Source organism: Pristiophorus japonicus, chromosome 7 (genome assembly GCF_044704955.1).
Source record: "Pristiophorus japonicus isolate sPriJap1 chromosome 7, sPriJap1.hap1, whole genome shotgun sequence".
Classification (NCBI taxonomy): Eukaryota; Metazoa; Chordata; class Chondrichthyes; family Pristiophoridae; genus Pristiophorus; species Pristiophorus japonicus.
The window spans coordinates 154,356,490-154,375,534 of record NC_091983.1 but is presented as its reverse complement, the minus strand read 5'-3'; the positions used below and the strand labels follow the sequence as shown (position 1 = coordinate 154,375,534).

The following is a 19,045-nucleotide window of genomic DNA, read 5'->3' as shown; positions in this document are numbered from 1 at the left end:
CCTTTCCTTCAACCACTGTCTGTCCCACCTGTGACAGAGACTGTAAGCCCTGCACTGGGCTCCTCGGTCACCTGAGAACTCACTTTGAGTGGATGCAAGTGATCCTCGACTCCGAGGGACTGCCTATGATGATGATCATACACCACATTCTAGGGTATTCCACAGTCCATTTGATGTGTCACTTCCTAATAAAAACAAGGGACTAGACTTTCATCTTCATTTTCGGCGGTTTTCTCAGCAGTACAGCTGGTTTTGGAGAGAAACCGCCTGGCGAAAGTTTCCCCCTTACTTTTTGAATGATATCAGCCACATCTAGAAACGCCCGCCGGGAGCAAACCGATGAAGTGCATCGCAAAGAAAATCACCAGGCCGTAGGTTTGGCCTCAATGGAAGTCCACCCAGATTGCCGAGGGAACCGCCCTGTGAAATCTTCTTAAACAAGGCGGTAGGTGAGTACTCTGCAAAGAAAAGGTAAGTTAAAGGTTCTTTATTTTTTTTAATTGTAAAATGGCGATTAGGTTTAAAACTGTCTTGGGAATGTTTTTTTAACTTTTGTTTTAGTGAAATTTAAAAAAAAAGTTTTCCCCCTTCCTAGGCCCAGCTGCAGCCTCGAAGTAAATTTTTTAAAAGATTTTAAGAGCCGCCCGTTTCATTTAGTTTCACCTTTAACAGCCGAGAATACTGGTGCAAGATCCATTTTCTCGCCGGACGATTATTGTTAACTTAATTATGAAAATTCTCGCCAAAATGCTAGCGGTTTTTCTGGGCGGGCAATCGGGCGTTGAGGGCTCTCGGGAAAGTCTAGCCCAAGGAGGTTGAGAAGACAAGCTGTTCCCCCTTCTGAATTAACGTTGACTGTTGTTTACGAGGATATTATTGTACAGATAATCCTCAAATTTACTTATAATAATCATTTTTATACCTTATTGATGCAAAATGAATAGCCTTGTGGTTGACTGCATCTCTAAGAAAATTCAGAATAAGGTAGCCCCCACAACAATCAGAAAGACAAAGGATAGCTTCTTCCATAATCTTGTATATGAAGCCAATTTTAAATTCACATTTATTCTCTCCAGATTTTTCATATTTTCCAATTTGACACAAGAACAAAAGTGCTCTCATCACAATGTATATTGACTTTATTTTAGATCTCTACTTTATCTCGATTTAGCCAGTATCTTTTCTCATTGAACACTCCGCCTTCCTCTTGTATTTTAACATTGAGTTGTGTTACACAGTTGCCTTATAATGGAAAAAAGGACATAACTGATGCAACAGTATACAAATTCTTTTCCAGTCACTTTATTTTTTTCATGAAACTAACCGGTACAAGCATTTTCTTAATACAGCATCCCTTTTTATGACTATATATTATATTTGAAAGTATTGTATTAATGTGAAATGCAAGATTATAATTCAAAAGACTGGTATAATTTTCAAGTTACTATTGTTTAGGGAGGTGGGGAGGTTTGAGAGTTCAAAGCAACAGCAGCAACATCACATCCAAAAATCTCACTTTAAAGCACCTCTATTTTGTCAGCTCTTTTGAATCTCATCTCCTATCTGATATTGGTGATTAATGCTGAAAAAACCCATATTAAATATGAGTTTCAACTCTTGAAAGTCAAGTTATTTTTCGGCTGTGTTTTTGCTGAAGTAAATCATAACATGGTCAATATGAGAAACAAATAGCTTCTTTCTTGAACAATCATTTTCATACTTTTTTGAAAAATCTTGGGAAGCATTTGATATAATTGTTTACAACAGACTGGTTATATGCATATTTTACACTAACACAAAGTTGCCACTGTATTACTGTTGCAGAGCAAAAATCAATACCCTGCTACAACATAAACATGTATAAGTTTATGGTACAACTAGAACAGAAATCACTGTTCTATATAGCAGCTGTAATTCATTCCTAGTAATATATTCCCTTTCATGTCATATTAGAAAACAATTTCTATTGAGATATTAGTTTTTTCCTGGAGTTTTCTAACATCCAATCCATTTAACCAGAAAATTTGCGGGCTCTATTTTTATTCATGGGCAGGAGGGCTGCCAGGACAACTGGAAGCATTTAGTGGGAGGTTTGGCCATATTTTAACAGTCGGACCTCATTAGCAAACTGCTTGCTGATTTCCCAACCATAACAGCTGGGAAACGGCTGCCAGGCCATTAAAATCGGGCAGCACAGAAGTCACCATGTTGTAATGGTGCTTGGCACAAGTTGAGTGGATAAGAGGGACTCAGCAGGGGAATTGTGGTCGGGAAGAGGGATGGGGTGGGGGGGAGAAGTAAAACCCAGGTCAATGGGAGGTGTAAGGTTTCCTCGCAGTGCCCGGAGGAGTGTTCATGTTCCTTCTGGCCCAGAAGAAAACTTTAAAAACATTTTAAAAGCTTTCGTACTGGGCTGTTTCTGGCCCTCAATACAGCTGCTTTTGCTCTGATCTGGCAGAGAAGTCACCACTGTTCGCCCGCTTAGATTTCAAGTAAAGTTAGTAGATGGATCCCAATGATGCCATCGGAGCCCGATCTACAGATTTAAAGAAGGGCCCTGCCTGTTTCTGGCACGTGTCCTTGCCATGTTCAGTTCAAAATTAGTGACCCGGTTAAGTCACCCACTCAATTTTAAATGTCTCCGCCCTCCCCGGCCCAGTTTCCCCCATATCTCAATATGGACATTGGAAATGCACCTTACCGCTGTCGGCAAAATTGTGTTAAAAATCCTTTAAATGACCACTTTTCACATTGCCGACTGATGTCATCGACTTGAAGGCCAGAGTTTAAGTACCAGCTTTAGTTAAGTTCAGCACTTCGGGACCTCTCTCCTAAATGACCAGCTCCCAATCCCAGCAGCACCAAGCAGAGCAGAGCAAAGGAATTTCGACTGCCATTAAAGAAATTTTATGGACATGTCTTCCTAGCCACACATTGACATCTGCAGCACAGAAGACTACAATTGAAAGATTATTAATTTTTGGTTACAGAACAGAAAAATGTTAGTTGCAGAAAATATATATTTATGCCAAAAACTGAACACAAAATTTATAATGTTGAATATCTACTGATGAATTTTCCGTATAATTTAAACTGATGAGATACCGCTATTTGATGCCTAGACTCTCGGGAAAAGGCTTTTATTTTTTGACTGTTTGAATCTTTGAGGCTTCTTCTGGCCAGGTGTAGGAATCAATTACAAACTCGTCATAATCAGTGCTGTAAATCAGGGAGCTGATAAACGCTTCTTTGCCTTCTGGCTCTGGGTACATCGATGCCAGTCCATTTCTGAACGCATATTCAGCAATCTGAAAGGAAAAATGACACAGGAGGTTCAGTCCTGCAGCAGGAACTAGCTCACTCATTCACTTCTTGCACGAGACGTTCAAGAAGTCCCAAACTAATCTAATTTGCATCTGCAGCTTGATGTCTTTTGATAGAACCCTCCTTCTGTTATTCTAAATATGTGTTCTAGTCTCAGTGCAAAACCCATAATTAAAACCTGTTACACCTGTAGCTGACACTATTGGTAAACATACCAGGCAATTTTTATAATTTCTCAGTAAAATAAATAAAATTGAAATTTGCATAATTCTTTGGCTCGTGAACTGCCTCCCACCTCACCCATCCGTTTGCCCAGCTCTCCTCCTTCAGACCCTCTCTCCTTGAACATTCCCTTCAGGCCACAGGCTTTTCATGAGCAAAAGGCACCCCAATCCTTCTCCCCTGGCTTTTCACGGTTCATCCATTGCCAGGTACACTGCTGGCTCACCATCTTGGCTCCAACCTGCTCACACCAGTCATCACCATAGCTTGCTTCTCCTGCTGACTGCCTGTCCACTCCCCAACACATACCTTAACAAGTCTGCCCACATAGCTGCTAACTTACGTGTTCACTCTAAACATCGCAACGGTTTCCATTTAGTGGTGGCAACAAATTTATAAAAAATGCCTTTCGCGCTTACCAATAGTGTCAGCTACAGATGTAACAGGTTTTAATTATGGGTTTTCTCCAGAGAATAGAACAACAAATTATCAAAAGGTATCAAGATAAAAGGAACACAAAAGCAAAATACTGCAGATGCTGGAACCTGAATTAAAAACAGAAATTGCTGGAAATCTCAGCGGGTCAGGCAGCATTTGTGGAGAGCAAAGCAGACTTAACATTTCAGGTCGATGACCCTTCGTCAAAACTGGCAAATGTTCGAAACGAACAGATTCTTAAGGAGCACTGAAAGGGGGAGAGGAAGAAAGAACAAAAAGGAAAGATCTGTGATAGGGTACAAGACAGGGGAGCTTAGAGAGACAAAAGGGATGATGGGCCAAATTGAAATGGTAATGGCAGGAGTTTGAAAAAGTTTAGTCTAGATAGGGTGTGAATGGCAGAATAATGACCAGCTGCCATTGGAGACAGAGAGGAGAAAAAAAAACATAAGATCAGGGATGAGCCAAAAATGGGCAGAGGTTATCGCAAATTGTTGAACTCGATGTTGAGTCCAGAAGGCTGTAAAGTGCCTAAATGGATGATGAGGTGCTGTTCCTCGAACTTGCATTGAGCTTCATTGGAACAGTGTAGGAGGCCGAGGACGGAGATGTTGGAGTGGGAGTGGAGTAGGGAATTAAAGTGACAAGCAACCGGAAGCTCAGGGTCAGACTTACAGACTGAATGGAAGTGCTCGGCAAAGCAATCAACCAATCTACACTTGATCTCCCTAATGTAGAGACCACCACAGTGTGAGCAGCGAGTACAGTATACTAAATTGAAAAAAGTACAAGTAAATCGCTGTTTCACCTGGAATGAGTATTTTTGGGACCCTGGACAGTGGGAAGGGAGGAGGTAAAAGGGCAGGTGTTGCATCTCCTGCCCTTGCACAGGAAGCAGTGGGAAAGGGAAGGGGTGCTGAGGGTGACTGCGGAATGGACCAGAGTGTTGCAGATGGAGCAATCCCTTCAGAATGCTGAGGGGGAGGGGGGGGGGGGGGGGGGGGGGGGGGGAGGGCAGAGAAGATGTGATTGGTGGTGAGATCACGGTGGAGGTGGCAGAAATGGCGGAGGATGATCCATTGAACGTGGAAGGTGAGGACAAGGGGAACCCTGTCGTAGTTCTGAGGGAGGGGAAGGGTGAGAGCAGAAGTGTGGGAAATAGAACGAACACGGTCGAGGGCCACGTTAACCATGGCAGATGGGAATCCTCGGTTGAGGAAAAAGGAAGACATGTCAGAGGTACTAGAGTGACATCATCAGAGCAGATGCGACGGAGACGGAGAAACTGGGAGAATGGAATGGACTCCTTACAGGATGAGGGGTGGGAGGAAGTGTAGGCTAGGTAGCTGTGGGAGTCAGTGGGCTTATAGTGGATACTGGTCGATTGCCTCCATTTCTGGGGAAAGGCTGAGAAGTCGAGGAAGGGAAGAGTCGAAGATGGACCATGTGAAAGTGAGGAAAGGGTGGAAATTGGATGCAAAGTGAATGAAATTTTCTAGTTCAGGGCGAGAGCAGGAAACGGCACCAATATAGTCATGAATGTACCAGAAAACGAGATGAGGGAGGTGCCCAGAATAAGACTGGAACAAAGAATGTTCCACATATCCCACAAAAAGGCGGGATAAAGCAACACCTTTAATTTGGAGGAAGTGAGTGGAGTTAAAGGAGTTGTTGTTCAATGTGAGAACAAGTTCAGCCAGGCGGAGGAGGGTGATGGTGGATGGGGACTAGTTGGGCATCTGCTCGAGGAAGAAGCGGAGCGCCCTCAGGCCATCCTGGTGAGGGATAGAAGTGTAGAGGGATTGGACGTCCAGTGAAAAGGAGATGGCTGGGGCCGGGAAACTGTTAAACGGAGGGCGTCGGAGGAGTCACAGATGTAGGTGGGAAGAGTGGACAAGGGGAGAAAAAAAAAGTCGAAATAGGAAGAAATAAGTTCTGTGGAGCAAGAACAGGTTGAAACGATGGGTCTACCGGGGGCAGTCATGTTTGTGGATCTTGGGAAGGAAGTAAAAGTGAGCTGTGTGGGGTTAGTAAAAGCGAGCTGTGTGTGGTTGGGGAACTAGGAGGTCGGTGGATGTGGAGAGAAGATCTCCCGAGGCGATGAAGTCAGTGATGGTCTGGGAAATGATGGCTTGATGTTCAGTAGTGCGGTCATGGTCCAGGGGGAGGTAGGAGGAGGTGTCAGAGAGTTGGCAATCAGCCTCTGCAAGTTAGAGGTCGGTTCACCAAACAACAACAGCGCCACCCTTGTCAGCAGGTTTAATGACAAAGCTGGGGTTGGATCTGAGCGAGCAGAGGGCTGCAAGTTCAGAGGGAGATAGGTTGGAGTGAGTGAAGGGAGCAGCAAAATTGGCAGTCGGCAGTTTGCAATGAAGCGGTCTAGAGAGGGCATGAGGCCAGAGGGAGGGATTCAAGGTAGAGCGAGAATCTGAAAACAGGAGAAAGGGTCAGTTGTGCAGGGGGGAGAGTGGGGGACTCCTGGCCGAAGAAGTGGGCACGGAGACGAAGGCAGCGGATAAAGAGCTCAGCATTGTGCTGAGCTCGAAATTCATTGAGGTTGGGGCATAAGGGGATGAAGCTCTGGCCTTTGCTGAGGACTGATCATTCGGGGTCAGAGAGGGGAAGGTCAGAGGGGATAATGAAAACACGGCACGGGTGAGATTGGAAAAAGGGATGGGATCAGAGGGAAGTGTAGGGGAAGGTGGTTCCAGAGGGGCGTTGGTGTTCAAGAGTTGTTGAAGTTTACGATCCTTGAAACGTGAAAGGAAGGAAAAAAGTTCTTCGTTAAAGCGCCGGATGAGGCGAAGGATGAAATGGAACTGCAGACTAGGACAGCTTAGAGATAGAATGAGTCGGTAAAGGAACAACTGTGGAGAGCTTCCTTGTGTATAAAACGCAAACCATTATAAAAGCCCCTACTTTTATGCACTTCCTGTGCCCCTCCCCCTATCGCAGCAGCATATTGGACATCCCACCCCCGCCATACTTAGTTTCATTTTCACCCCGCGCACCACCCCTCCCCCCGCTTCCCCATTCTAAGCAGCACTCCAGCTCTGCTCCCACCCTCTTGCCCTTCGCCATCTCTCCCTACGAGTAGCATTTTGGTCCTCACCTCCTGAGCAGAGCATTGAAGCAATCCAAGCCTCCTCACTGAGCAGGGAGATTGTGGAGGAGGGGGCAGTGGGCCAGCAACAGAGTTAAAATAGGCCGAGAAACTGTTCCCCAACTCCCACCGCTAGTCATGCAAATATCCTCCATCACTTCCTCCTCCTCCTCCTCCTCCTCCTCATGTCCTCTTCTCACTCACTTGCTCCACATTCACAAAATCATAGGATAGAACAGCACAGGAGGCCATTCAGTTCATCGGGTCTGTGCTGTCTTTTTCGAAGAGCAATCAAGTTAGTCCCACTCCCTGGCTTTTTCCCCATCTCCCTCTAATTTATTCTCCCTCAAGTAACTATCCAATTCCCTTTTGAAAGCCATTGTTGAATCTGTATCCACCATCCTATCAGACAGTGCATTCCAAATCCTAACCACTCGTTGCATAAAAAGGTTTTTCCTCATTCCCCTCTGGTTCTCTTGCCAATCACCCTAAATCTGTGCTCTCTGGGTTATCAACCCTTCAGCCATTGGGAACAGTTTCTCTATTCCCTCTATCGACACCTTTCATGATTTAAAACACCTCTATGAAATCTCCTCTTAGCCTTCTCTGCTCGAAGGAAAACAACCCAAACTTTTCCAGTCTATCCACATAACTCTAATCTATCAGCCCCGGAAGCGGTCTAGTAAATCTCTTCTGTACCCTCTCCAAAGCCTTCCTATCCTTCCTAAAATGTGTGGCGCCCAGAATTGGACACAACACCCACGCTGGGGGGGGGGGGGGGGGACTAACTAGTGTTTTATACAAGTTTAACATAACATTCTGGCTTTTGTACTCTATGTCTCCATTTATAAAGCCCAGGATCCCATATGTTTTATTAATCTGTACTGTCACCTTCAAGGATTTGTGCACAAACTGCCCCAGGTCTCTCTCTTCTAGCAACTACTTTAAAATTGTACCATTTAGCTTGTATTGTCTCATTCTTCTAACCAAAATGTACCACCTCACACTTTTCTGTGTTGAATTTCATCTGCGTGTCCGCCCATTCCATCAGCCTGTCTTTGTCCTCTTGAAGTCTATTACTATCCTCATTAATGTACATCAAAAACAACAATGGTCTGAGTACTGAACCCCAGGGAACGTCACACTATACCTCCCCCTCCAGTCTGAAAAACAGCCATTCAGCACAACTGTTTTCTACCTCTTAGCCAATTTTGTATCCATGCGGCTACTGCCGCTTTTATCCCATAGGCTTCAATTTTGCCACGCACACACCATCTCTCCTCTCTCCCACCCTGTTCCTGTTCCCTCTTCCCTTGCATCCTCCTTCTTATGCCCTCCCTCCTCTATCTGCTTTCTTCATCCTCCTCCCTCTCTTCATTCCATCTCACCCTACCCGACCTGGGTCCAATTATTTCTGCCCTCTAACCCTGCTGGACCTGAATACTTGATCTCGAGTCTGCATGTGCAATGCCAAGGTAGATCAACTAGCCTTTTATAGAAGTCAGGTGGTCATTTTTGGTAGTTGTGGCAAATAGGTACTGCCCTGCTACATATATTTTTGTTATGACTATCTCTCAAAATACTATATTGCTATGAATGAGAAAAAAATGAATGTGGCTTAACTTAGTTGAAAAAAAGTTACATAATTGATTAGCCCTTTGAGGAAATTTCATTACCTTGACAGCCAGTTTTATGGAAACAGTTCTGATTGTGTTGAGAGGAGGATACAAGCGACCTTCAGCCAAATGTTCCTCGAGTACCTGTTCAACTATAGCCTGCAATACAAGAGCAAAAATACACAAGATCCAGGATTCCATAACGGTAGTAAAATAAAATATTCTTGCTGATGTGGTATACAAGAGTGATTTTTCAGGGTTGAATATGTTCATACAGATTGAACACTGCAGCACAACTGACAAATACATTGCACAATCACAGTTCAAATCCTCATTTGCAGCTATTGCCTCTCCATTTGTGGAAACTCAGTCTGATCAAAATCAACTATTCCCGAGCTAGATTAGCTTTTGTCCCCCATACAACATCTTCCTGAGTTCTCTTACTGCACAGAACCATTGCTAACCCCTGACCGCCTCTTCCAAGTAATACAAATCTCACAATACTCCTCACCCCACCCCCCCACCTCTCCAGTGCTCGCAGATCCAAGCTCCCCACCACCAGTACTGACAGGCCCAAGCTCCCCACCCCTGACCCCCAGTACTGAAGGATCCCAAGCTCCCCACCCCTGACCCCCAGTACTGACAGGCCCAAGCTCCCCACCCCTGACCCCCAATACTGACAGGTCCAAGCTCCCCACCCCCTACCTCCAGTATTGACAGGTCCAAGCTCCCCACCCCCGACCACCATTACTGACAGGTCCTAAGCTCCCGAACCCTGACCCTCAGTACTGACAGGTCCAAGCCCCCCACCCCCGACCCCCAGTACTGACAGGCCCAAGCCCCCCACCCCCGACCCCCAGTACTGACAGGCCCAAGCCCCCCACCCCCGACCCCCAGTACTGACAGGCCCAAGCTCCCCACTCCCTCCCACCCTCCTCCAGAGCACGGACAGGCCTTAGCTCCCTGACCTCCTCCGAGTACTAACTGGCTCCAGTTCTCCACACCGATGTGCTGCTAGGGCCTGACCACTTTCCTGTAGTGAGGCTTGGCTCCTGACTCACCAGTTACTTCCAAGTCCTGGAATGTCCAATACCTCCCAGTCCTATGCCAACTCTCCCTGTGCCATTCTATGTGCCAACCTCAACCATAATGCCCACATTCCCTTCCAGGTTCTGTCCCAATTTCAGAAACCCTATTGAATAAATGTGTCTTCTGCTGCTGAAGTCAATATAATGTGAATAGTAAGGAGCTCCTTCTGCTGCGCCGCCATAACTTTGGCATCATCAATGCCAACTTGCATTTATATAGCGCCTTGAATTTAGTGGCATGGCGGGAGAAGTTCCGAGGAAAGTAATCCCATAAACTATTGGAAAAAATGTTGCATTAGTTTTCAATGTCCATGAATATTCCCAATTCATTAATTCTACACTGGGCATATTAACGACCGCACATTCTCTTCTCCACTTCTGTGGCATCAATGTGGCCTCGGTACATTTAAATTTGTGTGGGACAATGTGATAATGGTAAACAGATAGAATGATAATCTAACAAAGAGAGGAAACACAAGATGCAAAAAACTAAGTATAGACTTTGTAAATAAATGGAAGAACCAAGAGTCAAGAAATGACTGGAGAAAAGAGGAAGATCGAAAATGTTTTACTGTTGTTTCTTAGACCAACAAATGCCAAAGTCAAAATGAGACTTTGCTACAATCTCCTTGGCCCCATTTTCTACAGGTGAACTGTTCCAAATACATACTTTGTACTGAATGATTAGTGAAAATGATGGAGGCCCAAGTGGGTTGCGTTACTAATGTAATAGACAATGTGGAAATTTCACAATTGTATGACACATACTCATAGGCAGTCCCTTGGAATTGAGGAAGACTTGCTTCCACTCCTGAAGTGAGTTATTTGGTGGTTGAACAGTCCAATACGAGAGCCACAGTCCCTGTCACAGGTGGGACAGACAGTGGTTGAGGGAAGGGGTGGGTGGGACTGGTTCGCCGCACGCTCTTTCCGCTTGATTTCTGCACGCTTTCGGCGTTGAGACTCTATGTGCTCAGCGCCCTCTCGGATGCACTTTCTCCACTTAGGGCGGTCTTGGGCCAGGGACTCCCAGGTGTCAGTAAGGATGTTGCACTTTATCAGGGAGGCTTTGAGGGTGTCCTTGTAGCGTTTCCGCTGCCCACCTTTGGCTCGTTTGCCATGAAGGAGCTCAGAGTAGAGCACTTGCTTTGGGAGTCTCGTGTCTGGCATGAGGACTATGTGGCCTGCCCAGCGAAGCTGATCGAGTGTGGTCAGTGCTTCAATGCTGGGGATGTTGGCTTGAGTGAGGACACTGATGTTGGAGCTCCTGTCCTCCCAGGGGATTTGTAGGATCTTGCAGAGACATCTTTGGTGATATTTCTCCAGCAACCTGAGGTGTCTACTGTACATGGTCCATGTCTCTGAGCCATACAGGAGGGCAGGTATTACTACAGCCCTGTAGACCATGAGCTTGGTGGCAGTTTGGAGGATCTGGTCTTCAAACACTCTTTTCCTGAGGCGACCGAAGGCTGCACTGGCGCACTGGAGGCGGTGTTGGATCTCGTCGTCGATGCCTGCTCTTGTTGATAAGAGGCTCCCGAGATATGGGAAGTGGTCCATGGTGTCCAGGGCAGTGCTGTGTGGTGAGGACAGGCTGGTGGAGGAGCTTGGTCTTACGGATGTTTAGCATAAGGCCCGTGCTTTCGTATGCCTCAGTAGATACATCGACTATGTCCTTGAGTGCAGCCTCTGTATGTGCGCAGACGCAGGAGTCATCTGCATATTATAGCTCGACAAGAGAAGTTGGGATAGTCTTGGATCTGGCCTGGAGATGGCGCAGGTTGAACAGGTTCCCACTGGTTCTGTAATTTAGTTCCACTCCAGCGGGGAGCTTGTTGACTGTGAGGTGGAGCATGGTGGAGAGAAAGATTGAGAAGAGGGTTGGGGCGATGACGCAGCCCTGTTTGTCCCCGGTCCGGACTTGAATTGGGTCTATGATGGATGCGTTGGTAAAGATCACGGCCTGCATGTCGTCGTGAAGCAGGTGGAGGATGGTGATGAACTTTTGGGGGCCTCCGAAACGGAGGACACACCATAGACCCTCGCGATTGACATTAGCTCAAAAACAAGGCTACAGGTGCGGACGGAATCCCTGCCGAGGCATTGAAGTACGGCGGAGAGTCACTGCTGGCACGAATACGTGACCTCATCTCTATCATCTGGAGGGAGGAGAGCATGCTGGGGGATCTCAGAGATGCAATAATCGTGACCATCTTTAAAAAAGGGGACAAGTCTGACTGCAGCAACTACAGGGGTATCTCCCTGCTCTCCAGCCACTGGGAAAATCGTTGCTCGAGTCCTCCTCAAACGTCTTCTCCCTGTGACTGAGAAGCTCCTCCCGGAGTCACAGTGCGGATTTCGTCCCCTATGGGGCACAACGGACATGATTTTTGCAGCGCAACAGCTACAGGAAAAATGAAAAGAACAGCGCCAGCCTTTATATATGGTCTTCTTTGACCTTACAAAGGCCTTTGAAACTGATGCATACTAGCAGGTCTACCATGACAGTTCCCAGTGAGCTCTGGATTTTGGTGTTCCACAGGCAGCCAGGAAAGGGGTGGGGGGGTTCGGTGGTGATGGTGCCTGTTTATATATTTTGGAAATAAGTTTGTAAGAGATCTCCTCAGTGCAAGTAAATTAAAGTTTTGGTTCCTGAACAATAAAGCGAATACTATCTTATGTACTGCAGTTACACCGAAGTTACTGATGGTTTCTGTTCGGAGACAACTCCTATTCATGGTGCAGAGCAATGTTTGGGATATCGGCCAATTAGGGTCTTGCGCTCTACCTCCTCCACCTCAATACCACTCTGTCCTCCTCCACGCTCTCCTTCTGCCCTTTCCCTCAAGGGCAATATAAAGCAAATGGTACAATCCAAAAGGGGTTGCATGAACATAGAGACCTAGGGGTATATGTGCACAAATCACTGAAGGTGAAGGGCAGGTTGAGAAAGCTGTTAAAAAAAGCGTACGGGTTCCTGGGCTTTATAAATAGAGGCATAGAGTACAAAGGCAAGGAAGCTATGATGAACCTTTATAAAACACTGGTTCAGCCTCAACTGGTGTATTGTGTCCAATTCTGGGCACCGCACTCTAGGAAGGATGTGAAGGGTGCAGAAAAGATCGACGAGAATAGTTCCAGGGATGTGGGACTTCAGTTACGTGAATAAACTGGAGACATGGGAGTTGTTCTCCGTAGAGCAGAGAAGGTTGAGAGAAGATTTGACAGAGATGTTCAAAATCATGATTGGTGTAGACAGAGTAGATAGCGAGAAACCAGAGGACACAGATTTACCAACGGCGACATGAGGAAAAATGTTTTAACACAGCGAGTGGTTATGATCTGGAATGCATTGCCTGAAAGAGTGGTGGAGGCAGTCTCAATCGCGGCTTTCAATTGGATAAGTATCCAAAGAATTTTTTTTTTTGCAGGGCTATGAGGAAAGGGCAGGGAAATGGGACTAGCTGAAGTGCTCTTGCAGAGAGCCAGCACGGGCTTGAAGGGCCGAATGGCCTCCTTCTCTCCTGTAATCATTCTATGATGCAATGATTCAATCTCTCTCCATTAGGGGTCCAATTTATTCCTGCCCTCAAACCTTGCGGGATCTGAATACTTGGTCTCGCATCTCCATGTGGAAGGCCAAGGGAAATCAACTATCCTTTCATAGAAGTCATTGAAATCAAGATAGGGTTAAATATGCAGATAATAAACTAGGAGATATAATTAATTCTTACAATACCAAAGGAAATGGCAGAGGAATATTGATAATATAAGGACATGGGCTAAAAAGTGTCAGAGAAATAATGGGGCCAAAATTCCCCATCGCCCTGGTTGTGGGTGGTACAGGTTGAACCCCCCTTATCCGGAACCATCCGGACCTGGTCTGTTCTGGATAAGGGATTTTTCCGGAAGAGGGGTGCTCACGTTAAATTGGATGGTACAGGTACTGAGCAAGGGGATATCGGGTCTGGCTGGCTTGGGGCTGGGAGTGTGGTAGAGAGCATGGGGGGGCGGGGAGGGAGGCAGTGGATCGCGGGGTCAGGAGCGAGAAAGAACTTCAATTTGTTCATGTTGGAGTTCTGCGCATGCGTCACCCGCTGGCAGGGAATGGGTCTGGACGAGGGATGGTTCCGGATAAGGGAGGTTCAACCCGTAACCTCTCCGGGGCCAGACATCCTGCACCCAGAGTAGAAGGAACGCCCGGAAGCAAAATTGAGGTGATCGGGGCCGCTACGTGGGCGCATTTCAGAGCGCTACATGACATTTCTGCAGAGCGCTAACGCTTTTCGATGCCCCTCTCCTTCCATTAAAGGGGAGTGACCCTGAGCTCTGCAGGCCCTTTGATCGCCTCCACTGGGTTACCAGGCCAAAGGGGTGCCATGGCCGCAGCCTGGCACCGAAACAGAGTGCGGGGCTGCACGATCGCGGCCCAGGCCCTGTGAAAGGAGCGGATAGAGGCCCAACCGGTAAGGGCGGTAAAAAAAAATGGCGGTGGTGCACACCTCTAAGTTTCGCACAGTGATGGATGTCCAGCCCGGTTTGCAACCCTCAAAGGGTGCTAGCCAATCTCCGCCATAGGGTGGAAAGGGGTGGCTGTGCAGGACAATGACTTAATTGCTGGAGGCACTGCACTACCAGCGGGACACCACGCTACTGCATTCGTTCCTCCGCTTACTCCTGCACTCAATGCTGTGGAAGAGCAAAAGAATTTGCGGGGTACAGGTCCAAATGACACCTCCAGTAGATAAGGCTGTTTAAAAAAAGCTAATTAAATTCTTGGTTTTATCACAAAAGGTATAGAGTATAAAAGCCAAGAGGTAACAATGAGCCGATATAAAACCTTAGGACCTCACTTAGAGTGGTGTGCGCTGTTTTGGGCTAGGCACTGTCGAAAGTTCATTGGGGCTTGAGAGAGTACAATACAGATTTAGTAGGATGCTACTTGATATGAGGAAATACAAATATTCAGACAGACTTGAAATATTGGAGTTTATGGGACGATATGATGGAACAGTTTAAAATTATGTAAGGGTGGGACAAAGTAGATGGAAGCAGACTGTTTCTCGTAGCTGAAGAGTGTAGAATGGTACCACAGATACAAGATTACATGTAAGAGATGTAGAACAGAGAGCAAAATAACTTATTTACACCGAGAGTTGTAAATCTGTGAAATTCACCGTCAGTGGTTGAGGCAGAAACTATATCAACATTCAAGATTAGGTGGGATCGGTGGATGGATATGGCAACAGGTGTGTAAATGGAATTGGGACTGTATGCTCACTTGGAAAGAAAACAGCATCACAGACCACAGATTGTCCCGTTGCCATTGTGTAACTTATATGTGAACAGTCATTGTTTTTATTTTTCCCACACACAACCAATACGAGTTTTACCTTAAGTAAAGCATTTAAAATTCATCCTCTAACTTTTGGTTAAATAATTTTGAAAAGGTTTTGGAGGCCTAAGGCAGCCCAACGTCGGCGGGAGGTACCAGTCCGAGCAGTGTCCGAGAGACGAGCGTGGGGAGGCCGATAAAGGCCCAATGTCGGCGGGAGGTACCAGTCCGAGCAGTGTCCGAGAGACGAGCGTAGCGAGGCCGATAAAGGCCCAACGTCGGCGGGAGGTACCAGTCCGAGCAGCGCCCGAGAGACGAGCGTGGGGAGGCCGATAAAGGCCCAACGTCGGCGGGAGGCACCAGTCCGAGCAGCGTCCGAGAGACGAGCGTGGGGAGGCCGATAAAGGCCCAACGTCGGCGGGAGGTACCAGTCCGAGCAGCGCCCGAGAGACGAGCGTGGGGAGGCCGATAAAGGCCCAACGTCGGCGGGAGGCACCAGTCCGAGCAGCGTCCGAGAGACGAGCGTGGGGAGGCCGATAAAGGCCCAACGTCGGCGGGAGGCACCACTCCGAGCAGCGCCCGAGAGACGAGCGTGGGGAGGCCGATAAAGGCCCAACGTCGGCGGGAGGCACCACTCCGAGCAGCGCCCGAGAGACGAGCGTGGGGAGGCCGATAAAGGCCAGCTGGTGCAGATGCAGCAGAAAAAGAAGGCAAAAAACAAGTAGAAAGAAATCGAAAGGTGACATCACAGCCAAGGGGATAAGTGATTGGTAAGTAGTTTTTCTTTTTCTTTTCTTTATCAGTAAGTAACCGTTGGCATTGTTGTTGCCAATTTAAGTCGAAGAATTAAGTCATGTCAGAACAGCTCGGACAAGTGTTATGCTCCTCCTGCACTATGTGAGAAGTCAGGGAGACTTCCGGTTTCCATGACGACTACTCGTGCAGGAAATGCATCCGCCTGCAGCTCCTGACGGACCGCATTGCGGCACTGGAGCTGCGGGTGGATGAACTCTGGAGCATGCACGATGCTGAGAATGACGTGAATAGCACGTTTAGTGAGTTGGTCTTACCGCAGGTAAAGGGTATACAGCCAGATAGGGAATGGATGACCAACAGGAAGAGCAGTGCAAGGAAGGTAGTGCAGGGGTCCCCTGCGGTCATCCCCCTGCAAAACCGATACACTGCTTTGGGTACTGTTGAGGGGGATGACTCACCAGGGGAGAGCAGCTGCAGCCAAGTTCATGGCACCATGGGTGGCTCTGCTGCACAGGAGGCCAGGAAAAAAAAAAAAGAGTGGGAGAGCTATAGTGATAGGGGACTCTACTGTAAGGGGAATAGATAGACATTTCTGCGGCCGCAACCGAGCCTCCGGGATGGTATGTTGCCTCCCTGGTGCAAAGGTCAAGGATGTCTCGGAGTGGGTGCAGGGCATTCTGAAAAGGGAGGTGAACTGCCAGTTGTCATGGTGCATTTAGGTAAAAAAACGGGATGAGGTTCTACAAGACAAATTTAGGGAGCTAGGAGCTAAATTATAAAGTAGGACCTCAAAAGTAGTAATCTCAGGATTGCTACCAGTGGCACGTGTTAGTCCGAGTAGGAATCTCAGGATAGCTCAGATGAATACGTGGCTTGAGGAGTGGTGCACAAGGGAGGGATTCAAATTCCTGGGACATTGGAACCATTTCTGGGGGAGGTGGGACCAGTACAAACCGGACAATCTACACCTGGGCAGGACCAGAACTAATGTCCTCGGGGGAAGTGTTTGCTCGTGCTGTTGGGGAGGAGTTAAACTAATATAGCAAGGGGATGGGAACCTCTGCAGGGAGACAGGGGGAAGTAGAATGGGGGCAGAAGCAAAGGGTAGAAAGAAGAAAAGTAAAAGTGGAGGGCAGAGAAACCCAAGGCAAAAAGTAAAAAGGGCCACATTACAGCAAAATTCTAAGGGGGCAAAGTGTGTTCGAAAGACAAGCCTGAAGATTCTGTGCCTCAATGTGAGGAGTAATCGGAATAAGGTGAACGAATTAACTGCGCAGATAGCAGTGAATGGGTATGATGTAATTGGCATCACGGAGACATGGCTCCAAGGTGACCAAGGCTACGAACTCAACATCCAGGGATATTCAACATTTAGGAAGGATAGACAGAAAGGAAAAGGAGGCGGGTGGCATTGCTGGTTAAAGAGGAAATTAAAGCAATAGTAAAAAAGGACATCAGCTTGGATGATGTGGAATCGGTACGGGTGGAGCTACGGAATACCAAGGGGCAGAAAACGCGAGTGGGAGTTGTGTACAGACCACCAAACAGTAGTAGTGAGGTTGGGGACAGCATCAAACAAGAAATTAGCGATGCATGCAATAAAGGTACAGCAGTTATCATGGGTGACTTTAATCTACATGTTGATTGGGCTAACCAAACTGGTAGCAATGCGGTGGAGGAGGATTTCCTGGAGTGTATTAGGGATGGTTTTCTTGACCAATATGTTGAGGAACCAACTAGGGAGCTGGCCATCCGAGACTGGGTGATGTGCAATAAGAAAGGACTAATTAGCAATCTTGTTGTGCTAGGCCCCTTGGGGAAGAGTGACCATAATATGGTAGAATTCTTTATTAAGATGGAGAGTGACACAGTTAATTCAGAAACTAGGGTCCTGAACTTAAGGAAAGGTCACTTCAATGGTTTGAGGCATGAACTGGCTAGAATACACTGGCGAATGATACTTAAAGGGTTGACGGTGGATAAGCAATGGCAAACATTTAAAGATCGCATGGATGAACTTCAGCAATTGTACATACCCGTCTGGAGTAAAAATAAAACGGGGAAGGTGGCTCAACCATGGCTAACAAGGGAAATTAAGGATAATGTTAAATCCAAGGAAGAAGCATATAAATTGGCTAGAAAAAGCAGCAAATCTGAAGACTGGGAGAAATTTAGAATTCAGCAGAGGAGGACAAAGGGTTTAATTAGGAGGGGGGAAATAGAGTATGAGAGGAAGCTTGACGGGAACATAAAAACTGACTGCAAAAGCTTCGATAGATATGTGAAGAGAAAAAGATTTGTGAAGACAAACGTAGGTCCCTTGCAGTCAGATTCAGGTAAATTTATAAATGGGGAAGAAATAGCAAACCAGTTGAACAAATACTTTGGTTCTGTCTTCACGAAGGAAGACACAAATAACCTTCTGGAAGTATTTGGGGACCGAGAGTCGAGTGAGAAGGAGGAACTGAAGGATATCCTTATTAGGCAGGAAATTGTGTTAGGGAAATTGATGGGATTGAAGGCTGATAAATCCCTGGGTACTTAAGGAAGTGGCACTAGAAATAGTGGATGCATTGGAGATCATTTTCCAACAGTCTATCGACTCTGGATCAGTTCTTACAGACTGGATGGTAGTTAATGTAATACCACTTTTTACAAAGGGAGGGAGAGAGAAAGCAGGTAATTATAGACCAGTTAGCCTGACATCAGTAGTGGGGAAAATGTTGGAATCAATTATTAAGGATGAAATAGCAGCACATTTGGAAAGCAGTGACAGGATCGGTTCAAGTCAGCATGGATTTATGAAGGGGAAATCATGCTTGACAAATCTTCTGGAATTTTTTTGAGGATGCAACTAGTAGAGTGGACAAGGGAGAACCTGTGGATGTGGTGTATTTGGACTTTCAAAAGGCTTTTGACAAGGTCCCGCACAAGAGATTGGTGTGCAATATCAAAACACATGGTATTGGGGGTAATGTACTGATGTGGATAGAGAACTGGTTGGCAGACAGGAAGCAGAGAGTCAGGATAAATGGGTCCTTTTCAGAATGGCAGGCAGTGACTAGTGGAGTACCGCAGGGCTCAGTGCTGGGACCGCAGCTCTTTACAATATACATCAATGATTTGGATGAAGGAATTGAGTGCAATATCTCCAAGTTTGCAG

General features: G+C 46.7%; 1 protein-coding gene across 1 annotated transcript in view; it reads right to left on the bottom strand.

Moving 5' to 3' along the window:
- Window positions 1–1,301: 1,301 nt before the first annotated feature.
- me1 (malic enzyme 1, NADP(+)-dependent, cytosolic) overlaps window positions 1,302–19,045 on the bottom strand; it is a 643,978-nt gene continuing 626,234 nt past the window's right edge. Inside the window, exons 13-14 of the mRNA XM_070885433.1 lie at window positions 8,764–8,862; window positions 1,302–3,308 (exon numbers count right to left, since the gene is read on the bottom strand). Of these exons, the coding sequence (XP_070741534.1) occupies window positions 3,141–3,308; window positions 8,764–8,862 (267 nt within the window). The 3' untranslated portion in view covers window positions 1,302–3,140. The remainder of the gene's footprint in view (window positions 3,309–8,763; window positions 8,863–19,045) is intronic.